At 43.9% G+C, this 22,832-nt stretch overlaps 1 protein-coding gene across 2 annotated transcripts; it reads left to right on the top strand.

Moving 5' to 3' along the window:
- The first annotated feature begins 1,052 nt into the window (after positions 1–1,052).
- On the top strand, positions 1,053–13,123 carry rx1 (retinal homeobox gene 1). 2 transcript variants are annotated; one of them, XM_080213245.1, is made up of 4 exons: positions 1,053–1,181; positions 4,638–4,919; positions 8,042–8,292; positions 11,938–13,123. In XM_080213245.1, exons 2-4 carry the CDS (start codon positions 4,667–4,669, stop codon positions 12,379–12,381), a joined length of 948 nt encoding a protein of 315 aa, XP_080069371.1. In that variant the 5' UTR covers positions 1,053–1,181; positions 4,638–4,666; the 3' UTR covers positions 12,382–13,123. The 2 variants fall into 2 exon arrangements, with proteins under 2 accessions (XP_080069371.1, XP_080069370.1); XM_080213244.1 differs by lacking the exon at positions 1,053–1,181 and adding an exon at positions 4,082–4,242.
- The last annotated feature ends 9,709 nt before the right edge of the window (positions 13,124–22,832 follow it).

Genomic DNA, 22,832 nt, shown 5'->3' with positions numbered 1-22,832 from the left:
TTCCTAAAAAATTGAAAGGATGCAAATATTTCAGATTTCGGAATGTGTTCCCAGGAATTAACACCAACAGAACTTCTGTTATTAATCAAGGTATTTAAAAAGCGAATCGAATTCTACGCATATTCATAGCGACTCAATAAGTTTAATGTGTACATATTCACATTCTCCCCCCGTTGTGATGGGATGGTTTTTATTTGTTCTAACTCTCGGCTCTAAGGATCTAAAATTCTTGTCATGTGAATTTGCAGTGCGGAAAAAGATTGAAGTTCGGAACCTGTAGCTCTCTCTCTCTGAAAAAAAGATACAGACTCACAACATGCTCGGCCTTCTACCGCTCCCAGTAATGAGGGGATTAGAGGGAGAGACTCCACAGACCCCGGCAGCTCTCATTGTCTCCGCTACAATTGTTTTAAAGAGACCGCGTCCCTCCATCTGACCTATTTTATATAAAAAAAACCCAATGCATTTACACACAGCTCATCATATTCCAGCCGCTTTCACAATCATTTAACTTCCCTGACTGGCGCTTGCTTTCCCACACATTGTTCCTGATTCCAACATATTACCAGTCCTGGAACTGCGGCCAATTACAACAGAAATAGCGGGTGCGTTGGAACTTAAAGGCTTTATTATACTATTAATCGCCTATTAAATTTCCCTTCGAATTAATTGCAAACACGACCCTGTAATCACAATAAAGTCACAATTATTTCTGGGAGGTTTTTAAATACAGCAGCACAGTGCAATAATAGAACAACTATGGTACATTGAGTGGCAATGATTCAAGATTTCTGAATTACTTTCATTTATTTAATATTCCACCTACACCCACAGATGTAATGTCGAGTAGGCAATTGCCCAGGTCTGGGGATGGAAATTTTATCCTGATTATCTGGATCAGAAACGGGCAAATTAATTATGAAACTGTGTTCTTACTTCTTTTTGGAAGTCCTGCCTTTTTATTTATGGGACGTGGGCGTCGGCTGGCTAGTCCAGCGCTTATTGCCCATCCCTAAAAGCCCATCAGAAGGTGGTGGGGAGCTGCTTTCTAGAACCACTGCACTCTCTGGGGTGTAGGTACACCCACGGTGCTGTTAGAGAGAGAGAGATAGAGATAGAGAGATCCAGGATTTTGACTCAGCCACAATGCAGGAACGGCGATATATTTCCAAGTCAGGATGGTGAGTAAGTGGGATGGGAAACTCCAGGTGGTGTTCCCAGGTATCTTTCTCCCTCCCAGTGGTACTGGCCCCCAGTTTGGAAGGTGATGTCCGAGGAGGTCACTGCTTTTGGAAAGATTTAGAAAATCTTTTTGGACCACAATTTCAATCTGTGTCCAGGTCGGACACCCAGAAACTTGATAACTGTCCCCTCCGTTTCAACTGCGAGTGTCCAATATGAGGATAGAGAGCAATAGACAACTACACAGAGGCTCTAATCTGAGGGGTGTGCGTGGGAAGTCATCTTATTCATGAAATATTACCACTTTAATATATTCCTTTGGTGTCCCTAGTAACATAGTTTATCATGATTTTATCAGCGTTTAATAAAGCATGCGATTTTACGTGGCAAAACTTACTGAACGAAGCTTGTAAACGTGGGCTGAAAGTATTCCGTTTTGCCCGGAATGTCGGTATCTAACGGGGGGGGGGGGGGGGGCGGAGTCATTTTATACAGTGTGTGGCTGTCTAAGGGGAGGGGGTTATTTTATACAGTGTGTGGGTATCTAAGGGGAGGGGGTCATTTTATACAGTGTGTGGGTATCCAAGGGGAGAGAGTTATTTTATACAGTGTGTGGCTGTCTAAGGGGAGGGGGTCATTTTATACAGTGTGAGGGTATCTAAGGGGAGGGGGGTATTTTATACAGCGTGTGGGTATCTAAGGGGAGAGGGATATTTTATACAGTGTGTGGGTATCTAAGGGGAGGGGTTATTTTATACAGTGTGTGGGTATCTAAGGGGAGGGGTTATTTTATACAGTGTGTGGGTGTGTAAGGGGAGGGGATTATTTTATACAGTGTGTCGGTATCTAAGGGGAGGGGGTTATTTTATACAGTGTGTGGGTGTGTAAGGGGAGGGGATTCTTTTATACAGTGTGTCGGTATCTAAGGGGAGGGAGGTATTTTATACAGTGTGTGGGTATCTAAGGGGAGGGGGTCATTTTATACAGTGTGTGGGTATCTAAGGGGAGGGGGTCATTTTATACAGTGTGTGGGTATCTAAGGGGAGAGGGTTATTTTATACAGTGTGTGGGTGTCTAAGGGGAGGGGGTTATTTTATACAGTGTGTGGGTATCTAAGGGATGGGGGTTATTTTATACAGTGTGTCGGTATCTAAGGGGAAGGGGTTATTTTATACAGTGTGTCGGTATCTAAGGGGAAGGGGTTATTTTATACAGTGTGTGGGTATCTAAGGGGAGGGGGTCATTTTATACAGTGTGTGGGTGTCTAAGGGGAGGGGGTTATTTTATACAGTGTGTGGGTGTCTAAGGGGAGGGGGTTATTTTATACAGTGTGTGGGTGTCTAAGGGGAGGGGGTTATTTTATACAGTGTGTGGGTGTCTAAGGGGAGGGGGGTATTTTATACAGTGTGTGGGTGTCTAAGGGGAGGGGGGTATTTTACACAGTGTGTGGGTGTCTAAGGGGAGGGGGTTATTTTATACAGTGTGTGGGTGTCTAAGGGGAGGGGGTTATTTTATACAGTGTGTGGGTGTCTAAGGGGAGGGGGTTATTTTATACAGTGTGTGGGTGTCTAAGGGGAGGGGGGTATTTTATACAGTGTGTGGCTGTCTAAGGGGAGGGGTTATTTTTTGCAGTGTGTGGGTATTTGCCGCACAGGTTGGGTGGTGATTCCAATGTTCCAGTGCATGTTGGCGCTGTTTACAATTGCTTACAGCAGAGGAAAGATATCTGTAAATACACGTTAGGTTTTACCATGCTCTAAATTTGAGAATGGAAAAGGAGAATGTTTAGGAAGCAGAGATTTGGCCCGTCTCCTACTCTGTTCCCCGGCATCCGCAGTCATTCCTTGTTGCCTAGTTTTATTTTCACTGCTTTGTATCTTGCTGTTCTTGTTGGATTTCTCCGTTCATCCATATTTCTCAAGAGAGGCACCTAAATGTCACATTAAATCTCTCCTCAAACTAAAAGTTGATTCGTAAAGAATCACTAACAGGAGGGGGGTGAGCTTAAATACCTCCCCGAATATATGCACTGGCTAAGGGTGAAATTTAATATCGACCTCCAATCAAAAAAGGGGAAATGCAATCAATTAATCCGTGGAGCCGCAAACATATGAAACGTATGAATTATTCTTTGAGTTGATCCTGCATTCGGTAAAAATTAGTTTTAAAAATTCATATCAATTGTAACGAATTGATGTGTTGGCTGCCTGTATAATCTATAATTTAAGTATCGCAGTTATTGTACAGAGTTGTCAAAGTGATCACCATTACATGAAAACAAGCAGTGGGGAAATCCTGGAAGAGACGGGGAAGATTAAGCCCCCTTTTCTTTTTTTATTGTAGGGGCACTGACTGACTAGTATTTGCAGCACTCTCTATCTCTCTTTAGAGCAGGGGAATTTTTATTCAAGACACTTTACTTTCTAATATGAACAGTCAGAGGGGAATCGCTGGGTGCACGGCTCTTTCCAAAAGCGCGCTTTAAACGTTTTATCCTGCTTTCTGTTACTTCATTCTGTTCATGAGAAAAGGGCTCATGTTCATACTGTGTTCAATCTTGAGATTGACGAGGGAGATGCGGCTTTCTCTGCGCTCACATTAATCGCTGAATGTGCTGTCTCAATGTTTCATTCGCACCCGAGGCGCCAGTTCACAAACTGAAGATTTCCTCTGGGGATGACAGTTCATTAAGACACCCCCCTCCCTCCCCGAATTACAAGTTGAGGACAGATATTTGCAGCAATTAACGCATTTAAACAAAAATCCTCGTGCCAATCACTGGCAAGAGGATGTCTCTCCTCATAATCAACTCCGCTAATCCCCGGGGATTTATCCCTCCTCCACTGCTCCCCCCCCCCCCCCCCCCCACTCCACGCCAGCAACCCCGTGTACCGACATCTGGAAAGCTTAAAAGATTGAGGGGGCTGCAAAGATTGGGGATGGTGTTTGGTGGGGGGTGGGAAGTCTCCGCGGGCTGTAGCTGAGTGTGGAGAGGGAGCTTTCCCCGGACTTGCTGCAGAATTGTGGAGTTCTCCAACTTGCCTTTTCACTCAATCGACGGTAACTATTTCCCATTTTATTCTGGGGACCTTATTAGTTGCTGGCCCGGCCTCTGTTAATATTTTACACTGGGGGAGGGAAATAAAACAATATTTACAAACTGGAGGGGCTGTGAACTCTGAGTTTGTGCTGATGTTTTGTAATCCGTTCTGGAGTTGGTTAGGATGACAGCAAAACATTTTATTTCTGTAACCTATATTTATACATTGGATGTATTTGTGTTTGTTGTTTTAAGCAACAGTACATCTTTAAAATTTTCAAAGGTCGAGGATCTATAATGGCCATAGCATTTTTTTTAAAAAAAGCAAAGTAAGATCGGATTTCTTTTGAACGGAATTGTGAGCCAAGTGTTTCTCCTTTTTATTTTTTTTTGCTGGTGATTTGTGTTCCTGGAGGCCGTTTTGATGCGTCCTTCGAGGGTGAAATGAACGGCGTGGAGGAGGGCTGCCTGACCCCCGGCAACTCCCACGAAATGGTTAAGAGCCCAGGCGCCTGTTCGCGAGTTCACAGCATCGACGTGATCCTGGGATTTGCGAAGGATCAATCCCTGCTCAACTCCTCGCCCCCCATTCCCAAATCCCTGCCAGAGCCGGGGCAGCCCCAGCACACTGACTGCTACAACCACATCCCCGGCCTCGGGCTCCGGGAGGTGACAAGCCGGCCTCACACCTTTGACGGTAAGATAGATACTGTCCAAAAACAAAACTGCGATTTTAACAACTTCCCCCCTTTTTTAAACTTGGATTTATTTTCTCTTTTTGGTGAAAGCGGCGCAAATAAATAAACAACTCCATTATCGCCGTTCAAAATTGATCAGCTATATTTTGGAACTTAAGGGAAGATAAAAGGGTGAGATTAGAAATAGAAATCGCATTCAGAAGGGGTGTGGATGCAATTTAAAAAAACGGTACCAGTGGTGAACATTGTGACCCGCTGCCACAGATACTTTAATAGATACATTTCCAGAAAGTTATTTTTGAAGAATTTTCCCTCCATTATGTATCTAAGTACTTCACATGGCAATGCATTGGGTGACCAAGTCATCACATCTTCACTGAGAAACTTCTTTTTAAGTCAAAACGTGGGGAAACATTGTAATACATATTAATGAGATACATATGAATGATAACTCGATACAATTAAATACATTGTAAATGAATGAAAACATAACTCGATCCTTTTAATTCTCAGCGATATATGAGTACATTAATCCAATTTTAAATTTGCACTAAATCTTACGGTGGTGCAGAGGCAACGGAATTTGAATTTTTTTTTCTGCCAATTTATTTTGCGTAGAGTTCTCTTGAAATTTGGCGGGATGGGGGAATAGTTTCTCAAGCGGTGCCCTCCTATTTTATGGATTGTTTTCGATCAGAATTTATCAGATTTCTGCCACTTTCCCCTCCCCCAAAAAATTAGCGAAACGGAACTTTGAAAATAATTTTCCGCATTGAAATTTTGAATGGCATATTCTGAAATGGAATCACCCTCATTGCAGGGACCTGTATCACCTCAAGCAAATCTCAACGAAGAGGTCCCTTTTTTTTAAACCGTCCAGCTTGGTTCCAGAAATATTTCTCCTGGGAATATTTCAGCTGGGACGTGGGGCACTCTCCGCTTGGGAATGTTCCCCTCCAGAAGTGAAACTGAAGATTAGAAATACAGAAACCGGGTACAAGTGGAAGCGGTCTCCCTCTCCAGAGTGCAACCTTTCTCGTTCATCACTCCCCAGCATCAGTTCCAACCTGGATACTAAATGGTTTTGGACTTCCTGGTTCTGTTTAAATGGAACAAGTGGAGCTGCCTGGTTTTTACACTTGTTGGGAGGGTCACTGGAGATTTTTGTTTCCCCCTTTTAAATTGGATGATCACATTTGGAAGGAAGTATAAAGATCTCACTGAATCTCCCACCTTTCTCCAGATTTATACAGGACACAATATCACGGTTAATGAATCCATGCCTCCCTCGTAAAGCACTTTCACTCCAATTTCATTACCATTTTATTAAGAGTTGCGCTGGAATTAATCCCTCTCCTCCATACAATCAATTATATTAATCTGTTCCGAATACCTTTAAATTCAATTTTGTTTATTTTTGCTTTGTCATTTGCTCTTTATTTTCTGTCTTTATTTTTCGTTCGTTTTCCTCCATCGAATTAATTCGTTCGCGTCGTATTTAACCGCACTTGACCAGTGGTTTAACCCATCTCTTTGAGACATTGCGGAGTTGCAGTTTCCGCAAGCGGTTCACACACGGCGCGCAGAGCGATGGGCGGGGTGGGGGGGGGTGGGGAAGAGACAGTCAAAATCGGGGACAGCGCGGCATTTGAGGTGCTCCAGATCCGCTAGATCCCTCTTGAGCCTGTCAGGGATCTGGAGACCCAGGGGACATAAGAAATAGGAACAGGAGAAGGCCATTCGGCCCATCTGACCTGTTCCGCTCTTCGATAAAGCCATAGCATAATCTGACTGTGGTCTTTTCTCCTCTTTCCCTGCTTAAATCAGTCCTGGCTGTATTCAATGACCCGGTTCCTCTAATCTCCGGGGAAGAGAATTTCAAATACTAAAGGCCCTCGGAGTGAAGATAAATTCTTCCTCACCCAAGACTTAAACGGGAGACATTTTAAACCGTATCATTTAGATTTAGAGTCCCCCTCTCTACCCTTGTCAAGCCCCTCTCAGCTGTTTCAATAAGATCACCTCTTATTCTTCCAAATTCCAGTGAGTATAATAGATCCATAAATCCCTGCCTCCATAAAACCGACACCTCCATCCCAGGAATCAACCTAGTTAACTTTCTCTGAATTGTTTCCATTGGAAGTTATATCCCTCCTTGAGCAAAAACTGTACACCATACTCCCCATGTGGTCTGACCAATGTCCTGTGCAGGAAATAAGGACTTCATGGTTTGAGTGGAGTTCCTCTGCTTTGCCACCCCATGCCCTTGTACAAAGTCTCATCTTAAATACCGCTGAATCGCTGGGCATTCGATACAAATTAATTGTGATGGGAATAGGCCCTGAGGGAAAGTTGGTGCTCAAGTAGTTTCAAGAGTTGTTTGATAGTACAAAATTTGAGTATTGCTGAAAAAAAGAGAGACAGGTCAAAGTTTTTGGTCTTGCACTCATCAGGTCACATGGCAAGAATATCAGTGGAAAGTTTGTTTTCATTTAAGGTTGCCATGATGTGGAGATGCCAGCATTGGACTGGGGCGGACACAGTAAGGAGCCTCACAACACCCAGGTTAAAGTCCAACAGGTTTATTTGGAATCAGAGCTTTCAGAGTGCTGATCTTTCATCAGGTGAGTTACTTACCTGATGAAGGAGCAGCGCTCCAAATTCCAAATAAACCTGTTGGATTTTAACCTGGGTGCTCTGAGACTTCTTACTCATTTAACGTTAATTGGATTTGATATGCTTGCGAAGTGTGCTGATGAGTGCAAGAGGCAAAACTTTGACATCTCTCTTTTTCAGCAATACACAAACACATTGAGTTGTGATTGTCTCTCCCAGCCAATCGACTAAACAAGACATTGCAGAGTGGAATGTGAGAAAAGTTCAACAATGTATCACTTTGTGATTCTAATTGAGCTTCCGATTAATGTGCCAAAATGGAAGGAGTTGCTTTGTGCTGAAGATCTGGATGCCATCGTTGTCTATTATCTGTAACTGAGCTGCAGGAGGGTTGTGATTTGATCCCAGCAGATGGAATCGCTGCATCTTACCGAGGAGGGTGGGCTCTCGAAACTTTGGGAGATGGTTCCTGTCAAGTTCAATGTTTGATTTGTGCCCTCCTCAGATTCCAGGGCCTTTTTGAACAAATGCGGGGAGGATCTGAGTGAGCTGGCCAGCGACGCACAGAGCGAGGAGAAGGGAGGGCAGAAAATGGACGAGGAGCCTCCGAAGAAGAAGCACAGGAGGAACCGGACCACCTTCACCACCTACCAGCTCCATGAGCTGGAGAGAGCCTTCGAGAAGTCCCACTACCCTGATGTGTACAGCAGGGAGGAGCTAGCCATGAAGGTCAACCTCCCAGAAGTCCGGGTGCAGGTGAGACAGCATTCCAGTCAAGTAGGGAAGTGGGGGATAAGTGAAAAGAGATCGAAATGCGGTGGGGGGGGGGGGGGGGGGTGGGGGAGGTGGAGGTGGAGATGAAATACTTATGGATAGGAAGAAAACAGGTCAGAACAGATGAAGATGGAGATAGAAAGCAGTCAGGAGGTGTAAGAAAATCAAAGAGGAAAAAATAGATGGGATAGGGAGAAATGGGACAGATTTAAAGAGGGGACACTGTTAAGTAACAGAAGAAGAAAGCAGAGAAAAAGTAGTGGCAATCCAGTAAACAAGGAGAGATATAGAGGAAGGAAAAACCAAAAAGTGTTGGGAAATCTCAACAGGTCTGACAGCATCTGTGGAGAGAGATTTGAGCCAACGTTTCAAGTCTGGATGACTCTTGTCGGAAGGAAGTTAGCTGAGCGAGACTAAAGTGGGGGAGATGAAGGTGAAATGTAAGAGGAATACAGCTAGGGCAGAGAGAGAGAATGATCTGTATAGATAGAAATGCACAGATAAGAAGAGGAGAAATTGGAGGAGGACGGGGAGAAAGAGACGAGAAAATCATGGAAAATAGAGCTGAGTGTGAGAATCATACAAATAAATAAAAGGTACAGAAATAGTTTAAAAAAAACAAACTAACAATGAGAAACGTAGGGAAGGAAACAGAATGGAAATAGTGCGAGGTAATGGGGTGGTGAATGGCCAGCTCGCATACAGTCAAATGGTCAGTTATTCCGTTTTCTCTTTGCTGTTTTGGGATGTTGCACAAAACTGACTACACTTCCAAAGGAATGAATTGTCTTTGGTAATGGCCATTCTGTTTCCAACACTGAGCACTAATGGCAGCTTTAAACAGGCAGCTAGTGTCACTAACGGAGGGGAAATGACTGAGAGGGATTTTAAAAAGGGGGACTGACAGCCGGGATGACAAAAGGAGATAAGGAAAATTGGCAGATTAGTCGATTAGTGGATTCTACCAGTGGAAATTGGAGATTTTTTTTAATGATAATCCCTCAGATTGGTCTGCCCCTTTTTGGCAGCTGCGGATAGCGGTTTACAGCTCGCAAAATGTGAGCAGGAATTTATCCTGGAGTCCCGCTTGAGGCTGTCCCAGGAAGTCGGGCCAGCGATGAGTTCCCCAGAGGATGGGACCCCCCACCCCCGCCTTTCCACCAAAACTGTTTGGGTTAGCATATGAACGACAGTCACTTCAGCGAGCACCAGCCGTGTGGTCGATAAGCATTGGAGTGGACCCCAGCAGACATCTGCATCTTCAGGAGGAGGGGTGGGAGACGGAAGTGGGCGAGGAGGCGTTTGTACCCGGGACCACTTAATTCATGAATACTTGGAACATAAATTCTCGATAGTGGATTATCTTTCTGCCTCATCTTGAAATAACATGTTTAATCATTTCCTGTGGCAACAAATGATCTGCAGATTAGGTGGATCTGCGAAGCTAAATTGACTTTAGTGTCAGGGGATTAGCAGGGGTTACAGGAATAGGGCCTGGGTGGGATTGTTTTGGGTGTGGGCTCGATGGGCTGAATGGCCTCTTTCTGCACTATAGGGACTGTATGGAATATACATTCTGTGTTTTCTCTGCCCATGTTGTCTGAATACTTTGGCTCTGGTACTCTGTGCTTGAAGCTTAATCTGATTGCTCTTCTACCTAATGACCAAAGCCAGTGGCAGATGAAAAGAGGACTTTTTTTTCTGTTAATTGTTGGGTTGTGAGAGTGGCACGGTGGCACAGTGGTTAGCGCTGCTGCCTCACTGCCAGGGAACTGGGTTTGAGTCCCGGCTTGGGTCACTGTCTGTGCGGAGTCTGCATGTTCTCCCCATATCTGTGCGAGTTTGCTCTTACAGTCCGAAAGACATGCTAGTTAGGTGCATTGGTCATGCTAAATTCTCCCTCAGCATACCTGAACAGATTATTGCAGTGTTAATGTAAGCCTACTTGTGACTAGTAAATAAACTTTTCTTATCTTTCACAAGGATGAACATTTTTGTTCATGGTGGTTAGAAATGGCCCACCTTGCCATTTTTGATAGCTGTTGTCAATGTCTGATACACACATTGGCCCAAGGTGATGGGATTTAACCCTGCCACTCAATGCTCAGCTCTATTTTCACATAGTACAATCAATTTTCAATTTGAAATTGGAATGAATCCATTAATGCAGATCTCCAACATGTCACTGTGTACATGTTCTGTTTGAGGCCATATGTTGGGCGGAGCAAAAAATATAAAATATTTATTCTATTGAACTGTGTGCTCTGGGTAATTAAATCCATATTGGACAGCTTGCCTTGTACTTTAGTGGATGTATCCCCAGTGGCACAGTGGGTGAGGCAGCCTGTGGCATTCTGATAAATTAATGGACCCAATGCCAGGTTCAACTTCTACAACATTTATCTCTCTAAATGACAATTGGCTTCCCCACTTCTGACCTAAAAATAGAACCACCGAGGTTGACATCACAGACAGAGGCCATTCTGCCCATTTTTTAAACCCCTTGCTAAATCACTCCAAACTAATCTCACCGCCAATACTCTCCCCACAGTTTTATCCTGTCCTTTTCTTTCCCCTGTAAAAGGTGAAATGATCTCTATCTCAGCCACTTCCTGTGACAAAAGTCTTTCACATTCTAACCCTCCATAAAGAGATCTTGCCTGACCACACTTCGAAAGTGGTCACACTGGTCGGCGCAACATCGAGGGCCAAAGGGCCTGTACTGCACTGTAATGTTCTATGCTCTATGCTGTAAGTTCTGAGTGACAATTTTAAATCGCTGACCTCTTGTTGTAAGTCTCCAGCCAGATACATTAAAACAGAATTTTAAAGATTGCTGGTATCTCAAGTCTCTTCCCAAAATATAGATCCCCATTCCATCATCCTGGTAAGTCTACACTTTTACCCTCTTTCTGTTCTTAATGCCCTCATTAAGGGCATTTAAAACTGTACCTGTTATTGAAAATGTAGCTTAACCAATATTATAGAGTCATAGAAGTTTACAGCATGGAAACACCCCTTTGGCCCAACTGGTCCATGCCACCCAGTTTTTACCACTAAGCTAGACTCAATTGCCCGCATTTGGCCCATTTCCCTCTATATCCATGTAAATGTCACTGGATTGAAATCCTTATGTACAACTTCATCATTGCTTCTTTATACTGGTGCACTTATAAGATGCAAAGTTCTGTTTTGGTTTTGTCTAGCCATTCTTGCCCTTTCAGAGAGTTATGTATTTCAGTGCTTTGATTTTTTTTTCATGTAGATCCTTCATTGTCTCTCCATGAATTGAATCCAGAAGACCAGCCAGTGTTTTTACTTTAAGTTACTAATTACTAATGAGTTGTGGGGTGGTGGGGGGGGCGGGGGGGGGGGGGGGGGGCGGGGCGGTGGTGGAGGGATACCAGCTGGGCATCAGCTACTATGCCCCCTTTTTGGAAATTGGTTATTGTGTGCAGTCCTATGAGGGAAACCAGTGCCCAGGTAACTGTACCCCCAACATGAGCGCAAACTTTCAATGGAAGAGAGTGGAAAATTTCATCATGCAAGGAGGGAAGTGTAAACTAGCATGTGCATTGTATCTTCTACATCAGTCATCCCGTCAAATGTTTTACTTTTAAATCACAGGTGTGGTTTCAAAATAGGAGAGCAAAGTGGAGGAGACAAGAGAAGATAGAGGCTAGCACAATGAAATTGCATGATTCGCCCATGCTGTCTTTCAGTAGACCACCGATGCCCCCCAGTGTTGGACCCATGGGCAATTCCCTCCCACTGGACCCTTGGCTGACATCGCCCATCTCTAATGCAACCTCTATCCACAGTATACCTGGCTTCATGGGGGCACCTCAAGGCCTACAGACCAGCTACCCAGGTCACACTTTCTTAAATTCCCCACCACCGATGGCCCAGACAATGCAGTCCATGGGACCGCCACCTTACCAATGTGCGACGACATTTGTGGACAAATATCCTTTGGAAGACGTAGACCAGAGAAGTTCCAGCATTGCTTCCTTAAGGATGAAAGCCAAGGAGCACATTCAGTCCATCGACAAGAGCTGGCAACCCATCTGACGCCAAGTTACCAGCTGTGGGACAGACTGATGCTGAACAATTTCTTGGCTGGCATGGCATCGTGATGGCAGCCTCCAGCTCCAAAATAACGTCATCCATCATGAGGCAATAATCACCACAATAAACGCCACCAGCTCTAACCTGGGATACAATTGAACCATACATGTTGACTGGTCATGGTTACAAGCCAAAGGATCAATTTTATCTTTTCATTAATAAGGTGACACTTGAGTGCTAAGGGGAGAATATAAAGACACTGCTGATTTTTATGCTTTTCCACTGTCATGAAACTAGCAAACTGTTGTCTTCCATTATTGTCCCAATGTAGATCTATTGAACCTTGTAGACAATGTGCAATTTTAATAAATATTATTGAGGAACCTAGGTGCAGGGGCAAGGCCCACAGTGCAGGACACCACCAAGGTTGTAAAGGGTAGAAGACAAGACAATAGTGGTTAGGTGATGCTCAAGCTTGGGTTATTAAAATGTGTAGAATTTAGTATGCAAGATGAAGAGATGGTGCGATGAATTTTGATTTCAACACAATGATGTAGAGAGGATCACTTCTTTTGTTGTCTTAAACTTGACTTCCTTTTAAGAACAAAGACTACATTGCTGTGAAATAGTTATTTGAAAAGAACTGTCATCTTTAGCAAGCAAACATTGTGTACAGTGCTTTCTCACTGGGTCTAACATTTGACTTCTTATGAATAAATTTTATGTGAATCACATGTGAAGGACATTCTAGAATATTGGTCAATGATATTACAGAAGGTTACATATAGAATTAGAAGTTTACAGCATGGAAACAAGCCTTCAGCCCAACTTGTCCATGCCGCTCTTTTTTAACCAGTAAGCTAGCCCCAATTTCCTGCATTTGGCCCATATCCCTCTGTACCCATATAACTGTCTAAATATTTTTTAAAAGACAAAATTATACCTGCCTCTACTACTACCTCTGGCAGCTTGTTCCAGACACTCACCACCCTCTGTGTGGAAAAAATTGCCCCTCTGGACCCTTTTGTGTCTCTCCCCTCTCATCTTAAACCTTTGTCCTCTACATTTAGACTCCCTCCATTGGTAAAAGATGTTGACTTTCTCTTTGATCTGTGCCCCTCATTATTTTGTAGATTTCTATAAGATCACCCTTAAGTCTCCTACATGCCAAGGAAAAAAGTCCCAGCCTCTCCTTGTAACTCAAACTATCAAAGTCCCAGTAGCATCCTACTTAATCTTTTCAGCACTCTTTCCTGTTTAAAAATATCCTTCTGTAATAGGGTGACTAGAACTGTACATAGTATTTTGTGTGGACTTAACAATGTCTTGTATAACTTCAAAATGTCCAACTCCTGTATACAGTGTTCTGACCAATGAAACCAAGCATGCTGAATGCCTTCTTCACTACCCTGTCCACCTGTGACTCCATTTTCAAGGAGTTAAGAATCAGGGCTCTCAGATTTCTGTTCTATAACTCTCTCCCTAACACCTTACCATTAACTAATATCAAATCTGCCAGGTCACCATTCAGCCAAAGGTCAGTTTATTGAACAGTGCTGCAATGAAAGATGTCAGTTGAATCACTTGTGTGTTTCAGTACTTCTGATATGTTATACTTTTCGTTTTTAATTTGAGTGCTTGTACTCTATAGAGTGAGGCGTGTTGGTGCTGGGAATGAAATACTTCCCCAAGCAAATACCCAATGTCAGCATCAGACAATGCCAGTTCCCATACAGAGAAGTTAGAATCATAGAATCCCTACAGTGCAGAAGGAGACCATTCTGCCCATTGAGCCTGCACCAACAACAACCCCACCCAGGACCTAACCTGGCATACTTTCCCTGCTAATCCCATTGACACTAAGGGGAAATTAGCATGGCTAATCAACTAACCTTCACATCCTCAGATTGAGAGAGAAAATTGGAGTTCGTGGAGGAAACCCACAGAGACACAGGGAGAATGTGCAAACTCCACACAGATGGTCACCCAAGGCCAGAATTGAACCCAGGTCCCTGTCACTTTGAGGTAGCAGTTCTAACCACCATTAGATCAGTTTCCTCTATTTTACCTAATAAAGCACTCTGGGGTCTTGTTAGCATAGATCTGATATTCAGTAAAGTACTGTCTACATTAGGGACATTGCATTCAGCCGCTGATGCTTGCTCCATCATCAATTAAATAATGTCTGAAATGTGTGTCAACTCCATTTATTCATCTTTGCTCCATTTTCTTTGATACTCTGTCCTTTAGAAAAAGGTTACAACTCTGTCCTTTAGAAAAAAACATTCAAAATAAACTTTCCTGAAGTTCTTTATAGAATAAAGTGAGCAAAAGGGAAGTGGAAATTGGGCCTAGAATATTGAGATAACTGACATACAGTCCATGTTGAAATGAGTATATGTAGGAAATGTCCTAAGAAGAAATATGGAGTGCTGCAAGCAATGTCTGGGACAGTGAAGGCTGAGGCCAACCCTCCAGGATTAGCCAGGAATCCCCAAGGATTGAAGATTAATCCTGGATATTGTTGCACAAAATCCAGGAAAAGAATCAGAGGACCTGGTATAAAAAGACTTGTTGGAATGTTCTTTGAACATTTTAGGGCTGGTGATGGCCTATTGGTATTATTGCCAGACAATTAATCCAGAAACACAGCTAATGTTCTGGGAACCTGAGTTCAAATCCCACCATGGCAAATGGTGGAATTTGAGTTCAATAAAAAATATTTGGAATCCGGAATCTACTGATGACCATGGAACCATTGTCAGTCATCAGAATAGCCCATTTGGTTCGCTAATGTCCTTTAGGGAAGGAGATCTGCCGTCCTTACCTGGTCTGGTATACATGTGACTTCAGAGCCCTCAGTCAACTAGGGATGGGTAATAAATGCTGGCCAGCCAGAAATGCCATGTCCCATGAATGAGTAAAAAAAAGTCATTTATTAACAAAACTGAAGAGGGGAGGAAAAGCTACTTGGGTGGGTGAGGTTATTGGGGAGGGTCACGTGATGAAACCTCCAGGAATAAATCCAAATAAAAGTTGGCAACTCTAATCCAGAGTCTTTACATTACGAAGAACAGGTAGACAAGAGCAGATCATCCCGTTCCTATTCTCTAAATAAAGGATTCAAGTGGCATTGTTGTGAGGGTAATGGGACTCAACATTTACGGAGTCTCCAATCTCCTAACTTTCTGTTTCGTTTTTGATTGAAAGTTAAAGCATGGGGGGAGGTGTTGGGCTGTGGGAGTGGGAGGGTAGCGGGGATAGGAGTAAGGGGGTAGGGGGATGGGGAGTGTGTGGGAGGGGTAGAGGGTGGGGGGTGAGGTAGGGCAGGGGGGTGAGGTGGTGCATTGGGGGTAGGGGGGTGAGGTGGGGAGGATGGTTTGATATTTCCCTATTCATAGCCAGAGGTATTCAGATCTGTGACTTCCAACGGAGGCGATGGCAGGTAAAATAAACCATGGGCAGTTGAGCACAGAGACGAGGGTCTCCGTCCTGAACTTTTAGGAACTCAAATAAAACGTGAAATCACCAGAAGGGGAATTCAACGGCCTCAGGATTCAACTTCGTTATGTAAAAAGAGAAAGAGTTACATTTATATAGCACCTTCCACAGCCAGCAGATCTTTCAAAAGTACTTTACAGCCGATGAGATACTTTTGAAGCGTACTCATCAAAATAGGGGCAGGTTTCATGAAACAGTAACCAGTAGTAGTATAAGGCAAATAGTCTGTGCTCTAAACCCACTACAAGATCGTCAGGATAATTTAAGTGACTGTGACTGGAAGCCAGACTAAACATGTTGGCCTTCATATCGAATCTGGCTACTGCAGAGACCAGTGTCACAGTAGAAACAGGGGCGATTGTATAGCACAACAAGCAGCATTTGCAGTGATAAGTACACACGTTTAATAACCTCTGTAAGTGTGAAATTGGACATTAAACTTTTGCTTGAATATCTTTGGGGATGTGGGAAGTGCTTACAGATACGTTTCCCTCAGGATACTAATAAATGATGATAGGAGCAAGGGTACATGAGGTGCCGACCAAAAATAAATGTGTGGGTAAAATCCGCGACAGGGAAAGAATACCCAGAAGAGATTAATCAAGTGGGTTGAGTCTGTATTAGAGACTTGGACCCACAAAACTCCCCTAAATAATTGACTTCTAACATTTGGTTTGATGTAGATTCCAGCAATTCAGTGGAAAGCTATCAATATGTCAACATAAAAGTTATATGATGTATAAAACACACAACAAGAGGGAGAAGAACCAAACCAAAGACAACGTTAACAAAGTGATTCCTGAGGGAAACAGCCCTGCGCTTACAGGCACCAAAAACAGTAAACATACACTTTCCCCAAACCTTTAACTGATTGTATAATGTATGTATTCTGAACAACATGCACAGTAATATATACCGTTAACTGTCTGTATGCAGGTAGACCCTCCATTACACACTAATTCTTCAATACAAAACTGCTTGTGAGGGCCATCACCCGAATGGACATCAGCCAATTTAACCCTAAGAGGAGAGGCAATGAGAGACTGGGGGGGATTTTCCCAATCCCACCTACCACAGGGATTGTAAAGGGCAGAGGGTGGACCATGCAAAGATCATTGACTTTGGGCAGGATTTTCCAGTCTTGGGGCGAGCGCAGCCGGAAAATCCCACCTCAGAAGTTACATCACGTTTGCCACTGAGGACAGTTTTGGTATAAATGCGTTTCACACTTGAACTAGGAGTCACACAGTGGCACAATGGTTAACACTGCTGCTTCATTGCAACAGGGACCCGGGTTCAATTCCGGCCTTGGATGACAGTGTGAAGTTTGCACATTCTCCCTGTGTCTGCCTGGGTTTCCCCCATGTGCTCCAGTTTCTTCCCACAGTCCAAAGATATGCCGGTTAGGTTGATTGGCCATACTAAATTGTCCCCTAATTTTAGGGGGACTAGCAGGATAAATATGTGGGATTATGGGGATAGGGTGGGATTGTTGTCAGTGCAGGCTTGATGGGCCAAATGGCCTCCTTCTGCATTGTTCTATGATTCTATGAAATTCCTGACTATGCTATTAATCCATTCACATCAACAGAGCTGGAATAAGAATCCATTTCCAATCTTATGCATTAACAAAGGCTGAAGAAGATCTGTGATGGTCAGTGGGGATGATGGATGGAAGGGGATAAGCTGTCCAAAGACAACATACTGTTGTGCAGCCATTGTGAATGAGGAGACTGCTCACAACTGCGCAAAATTCCAGAGACAGCTTCACATGGTGGCAGTAAATCAAACACTGAAGCTGGAGACAACAATGCCCAGCTAAAGAGAGAGGCTGAGGGCTCTTTGGAGAGTGGGAGCAATGCAGGGGCACTCAGGGGCAAAAAAATTCCAAAACCTCAACTTGTTTTTTTTTGTTTCAGATGCTGGGCAGTTCACTAATGCATCTCCAGCATTTTCTATTATTATCTTAGACTCCCACCACAGGGCAGCACAGTGGCACAATGGTTAGCACTGCTGCCCCACAGCGCCAGGGACTTCGGTCCAATTCCCAGGTTGGGTCACTGTCTATGCAGAGCCAGCACCTTCTCCCATGTCTGCGTGGGTTTCCTCTGGGTGCTCCAGTTTCCTCCCACAGTCTGAAAGACCCTGGTTAGGTACACTGAGCCATGCTGTATTCTCCCTCAGTGTACCCGAACAGTTTATAAATTTATTTCTAAGTTTATATATTTATTAATCACAAGTAAAACTTGCATTAACACTGCAATGAAGTTACTGTGAAATTCCTCTAGTCGCCACAGTCCGGCACCTGTTTGGGTCACTGCATCTGACCAGCACGTCTTTCAGAATGTTGGAGGAGACCAGAGCACCTGGAGGAAACCCATGCAGATACAGGGAGAATGTGCAAACTCCACACTGACGGTGACCCAAACTGCTAATCAAACCCAGGTCCCTGGCGTTGTGAAGCAGCAGTGCTAACCACTGTGCTACCAGCACCAGAGTGTGACGACTAGGGGATTTTCACAGTTACTTCATTGCGGTGTTAATGTAAGTCTGCTTGTGACAATAATAAATAAACTTAAATCCACAATGCTCCATTTATTTGCCCATTATTCACAATGTTACATGAAGGAACATTCAGAAGAGCCACATTGGTCTTGTTTCTCTGCAGATGCCAGAGCTGCTGTGTTTATTTTTTTTATCCAGCATTTTTGTGTTTTTATAACATTGCTTCCTATCTGCTCTTGAAAGTGCCAGTAAATATATGAGTCCAGGGTTAATGAATGCCTGCTCCATATGCCTGTAACTGTTTTTGCTGCAAGTGTTGGAATAACAGCACATCACGCTGCACACAGTCTTTTGTGCTTTGTTTCCTTTTAACATTGTCTCTTCGCCACAGGAGCAGAAACGAGTTGAGTTGGAAACTTTTACACAGGCGATGTGGGTTTTCATGCAGCTGTCAGGAGCAGGCAGGCTCCAATCATTCAGCGTGGCAGGGGTCTGGCAGTTCTCTGGGCAGGAGCTGTTTTAATTATGGGGAATCTCCCTGCTTCAGCACATGTTAAACTTGAGGACATTAACATGGCCAGATTTCTTAGCAAATTTCTCAGGGTTTGTCTCAGCAGTTTGGCGCCTCGCTGTGACTGAGAGATCAACCTGAGAGCCATAAACCAATGGGTAAATGTTCTGTTGCTTTTAACATTAATTTTCTCCCCTCCTATCCTGAAGGTACTTATTCTAGCCGAGCCTTGCTATCTGAGGCCATGGTGACTGATACATACTGGTGGGCTCTTGTAGCACAAGTGGTTAGCACTGCTGCCTCACTGTGCCAGGGACCCGGGTTCGATTCCTGGCTTGGGTCGCTGTCTGTGTGGGATCTGCATGTTCTCCCCATGTCTGTGTGGGTTTCCACTGGGTGCTCCGGTTTTCTCCCACAGTTTGAAAGATGTGCTGTTTAGGTGCATTGGCCATGCTAAATTCTCCCTCAGTGTACCCGAACAGGCACCAGAGTGTGAGAACTAGGGGTTTTCACAGTAGCTTCATTGCAGTGTTAATGTAAGCCTACTCGTGACACTAATAATAAATAAGAATGGATGTTGGCAAGTTATTCAGAATTTTATATTTTGCCTTTTGTGACTTCAGGCCACCCTAAAGCACTCTGCAACAAATGAAGTACTTTCTCAGGTATAAGTCACTGTTGTGATGTAGGAAACAAGGCAGCCAATTTGTGCACAGCAAGCTCCCATAAACAACAATGTGACAATGTGTGTTTGTGCTGGCAAATGTTGGCCACAACACCAGAGAGAGTTCCCTTCATCTCTCGTGTACATTTCAGAGGGCAGACATTCTCCTCTGAAACACCGCACCTCCAATTGTGCAGCACTCTGTTGGTGTTGTACTGGAGTGTCCGCCTGGATTCTGTGCTCACTTTTTTGGGCTGAACCTTGAACTCAGAGCATTTTGCTCAGTAGTGAGAGATACCACTGAGTTCCATCTGAAATATAAACCATGGGGGAAATCACATAACCTGCCCTCCCATTCATATTTCCACACACATGTGCGTGAACTCACAGACACTTTTCAGCAAGAAATACTGGACAGCAACTGTGATCAGGAACCAATATTTCTCTCCCAAATGCTCTTTTTCATAGAATCCCTACACAGTACAGAGGGAGGCCATTCAGCCTGCACTGACAACAACCCCATCCAGGCCCTATCCCCATGATCCCATGTTTTTCCATGCCTTTTGGGCACCGCAGGGGCTGGGGTGCATTATCGACCCTAATGATCACATTTTAATTTGATGTTTTCAAGTTTCCTTTGTACTTTGGTTTTGTTCAGGCTGCTTCCCCCTCTTTTTGGGGAGCTGTCCCTTTTACTTTGTCCTGATTTAACTTGAATTTGTTCATTTGGTTTGACCTTATAAAAGAGGCCATAACCCCATGTATTAACCCTGCTACTGCCCCTGACACAAAGGGGCAATTTAGTACGGCCAATCCACCTAACCCGCACATGTTTGGAGTGTGGGAGGAAACCGGAGCACCTGGAGGAAACACAGCCACAGGGAGAATGTGCAAACTCCACACAGATAGTCACTAAAGGCCAGAATTGAACCCGGGTCCCTGACACAGTACTATCCACTGTGCCACCTCTTGATGCACTGAAGCCAGTGTTGCCTTTGATAATACAAAACCTTTCATGATATCTATTTTTAAGCACTGTACAGTGCCTCACCACTATCAATATCCACAAAAGAAAATATGAATAATGCATTGAGATGAACAACCAGACTTCCAGATTTTGATTGTGAAGGATATTGGTCAGTGCACATCCCTGATCCTTTTTATGTTGTGTCATAAGATGTTTTATTTTAATCCAGTTGAACTGAGAGGTTGTCTGCCTATATGTCTCATCTGTGAAGTGACACTTCTGACAATGCAGTGCTCCAAATCTTGCTCAGATTTCAGCCTAAGTTCCATGCTGAAATCCGGGGTAGGCCTTACTCTGACTCAGAGGAAAGAACATGACCAATTGTGCCAAGCTGTTGACGCTCGTCTGCCATTTATCTCCGTCTAGTTGCAGACTGATCTAAATCCGGCTAAAGATCTTTAGCTGCATCTGTTATTTCAGGTGTCTCTTGGCTAAGTCTGCCCTCTGTAAGCAGGATGCTATAAATGGCTGCTGAGAAGCGTGCAACAGGACCAGAGCAATGTCAAACACTGGTTCTTCTAGTCATTGAGTAGAACCATAGAATCCCTGCATGGCATAAGGAGGCCATTCAGCCCATCAAATCTGCACTGGCTCTCTGAAAGAGGTATCTTACCCAAGCCCTCCCTTTTGCCCTATCCCGACAACTCCATGCATTTACCATGGCAAATTCCCCCCAACCCTACATCTTTGGACACTAAAGGACAATTTAACATTGCCAATCCACCTAACCTGCACATTATTGAGTGCGGGAGGAAACTAGAGAACCCAGAGGAAATCCATGCAGACAAGGGGGGAAATGTGCACACAGTCACCCAAGGCTGGAATTGAACCTGGATCTCTGGCTCTGTGAGACAGCAGTGCTAACCACTGTGCCACCATAGTACTATCAGTCCACTTCACAACGCATTAATGGCAAATAAAGGGGGGCATTGCAATCAGATGAAGATTTTTTTTAAACTGAGTCAACAGATGGCCGATGTGCCCCAATGTGGATGAGGGCAAAGTAATTAGCAGGAAAAAGATACAAGAGAAAGAATGAGTGAAAGAGAACAGTGGGCAGTGTGGGGATCAGGAGATATCAGTGTGCTGAAAAAAATATTGTGGATCAGGAGAGAAATTTGAGTTTTAATGGTAATGCTAAGAAAGTATTAGCACTGTGGCATGGCTGCAGTGAAACTGGAAAATAAAATCACTGGGGTATATCAGGAAGGGGACAGAGTGAACCAAAAAGTGGTTGCATTGTTGTGATGTATAAAGTATTAGTCAGAGCGGACCTGGAGCACTTTATGCAGCTCTGGGCATCTAATAGAAGGTTTAATCTTTGACAGAGAGAAGCAACAAAGATAATGGCAGGTTAACAATGACATGCCATTGCAGTGGAGGGAGACAATGCATTTAGGAAGCACATGGCTACACCTCTGGTTGGAGAAGAGTGAGGAGAGAGATACAGTGTTTCTACTGGGGAAAGGGGGAAATCAGGATATTGAATTTGATGATTAGTCACGATCATAATGAATGGCGGAGCAGGCACAGAGGGCCGAATAACATAACTTCTATTTCTATGTTTCTAAATAAGAGTTACAGCAAATCAAGAATGGATACATATTTCCAAGCCACTTTGAGACATTTGATTTAATTAAGTGAATTACTCATAGATAGATCATATCTAGCAACATGCATTTTTGTAACTGTTTCCTTCTCTTCCTTCTTCCAAAGTTGTAAATGTGTGGAGAATAATCAGAACAGAATCCTACAGTGCAGAAGGAGACCATTTGGCCCATCCAATCTGTGCCAACCACAATTGCACCCAGGCCCAATCCCCATAACCCCATGCATTTACCCTTGCTAGTTCCCCTCATACTAAGGGGCAATTCACCATAGCCAATCTACCGAAGCAGCACATCTTTGGAGGAAACCAGAGCAGCCGGAGGAAACCCATGCAGACACGGGGAGAGCGTGCAAACTCCACGCAGTCACCCAAATTGGCAATTGAACCCAGGTCCCTGTGAGACAGCGGTGCTAACCACTTTGCCACCAGGTTCGATGTTGCCTTTCCAGTGCCAGACTAGCATTCCAGTGCATGCTAGTCTGGCATCATCTGCCTGCCTGTTTGCAGAGTGGAGAACAGAACGTACGTTACTAATTCAGTATCTTTAGTAAAAGATATGACAATTGGCTGAATTTTAATTTAACAGATTCTTGAGATGCTCTGATATCTTTTACAATTTCGTTCGGGTGTTTATGGA

The sequence above is a fragment of the Carcharhinus amblyrhynchos genome, chromosome 26 (assembly GCF_965287045.1).
Source record: "Carcharhinus amblyrhynchos chromosome 26, sCarAmb.v2.hapA, whole genome shotgun sequence".
NCBI classification, from domain to species: domain Eukaryota; kingdom Metazoa; phylum Chordata; class Chondrichthyes; order Carcharhiniformes; family Carcharhinidae; genus Carcharhinus; species Carcharhinus amblyrhynchos.
The sequence above is the reverse complement of the archived record's forward strand: the minus strand, read 5'-3'. Positions and strand labels throughout refer to the sequence as shown.

Excerpts from the sequence above, each read along its gene's own strand:
- rx1 (XM_080213245.1), top strand. The coding sequence starts at position 4,667 with ATGAACGGCGTGGAGGAGGGCTGCCTGACCCCCGGCAACTCCCACGAA. Across the intron at positions 4,920-8,041 it reads CCGGCCTCACACCTTTGACG|ATTCCAGGGCCTTTTTGAAC; the intron begins GTAAGATAGATA and ends TGCCCTCCTCAG. Across the intron at positions 8,293-11,937 it reads TCCCAGAAGTCCGGGTGCAG|GTGTGGTTTCAAAATAGGAG; the intron begins GTGAGACAGCAT and ends TTTAAATCACAG.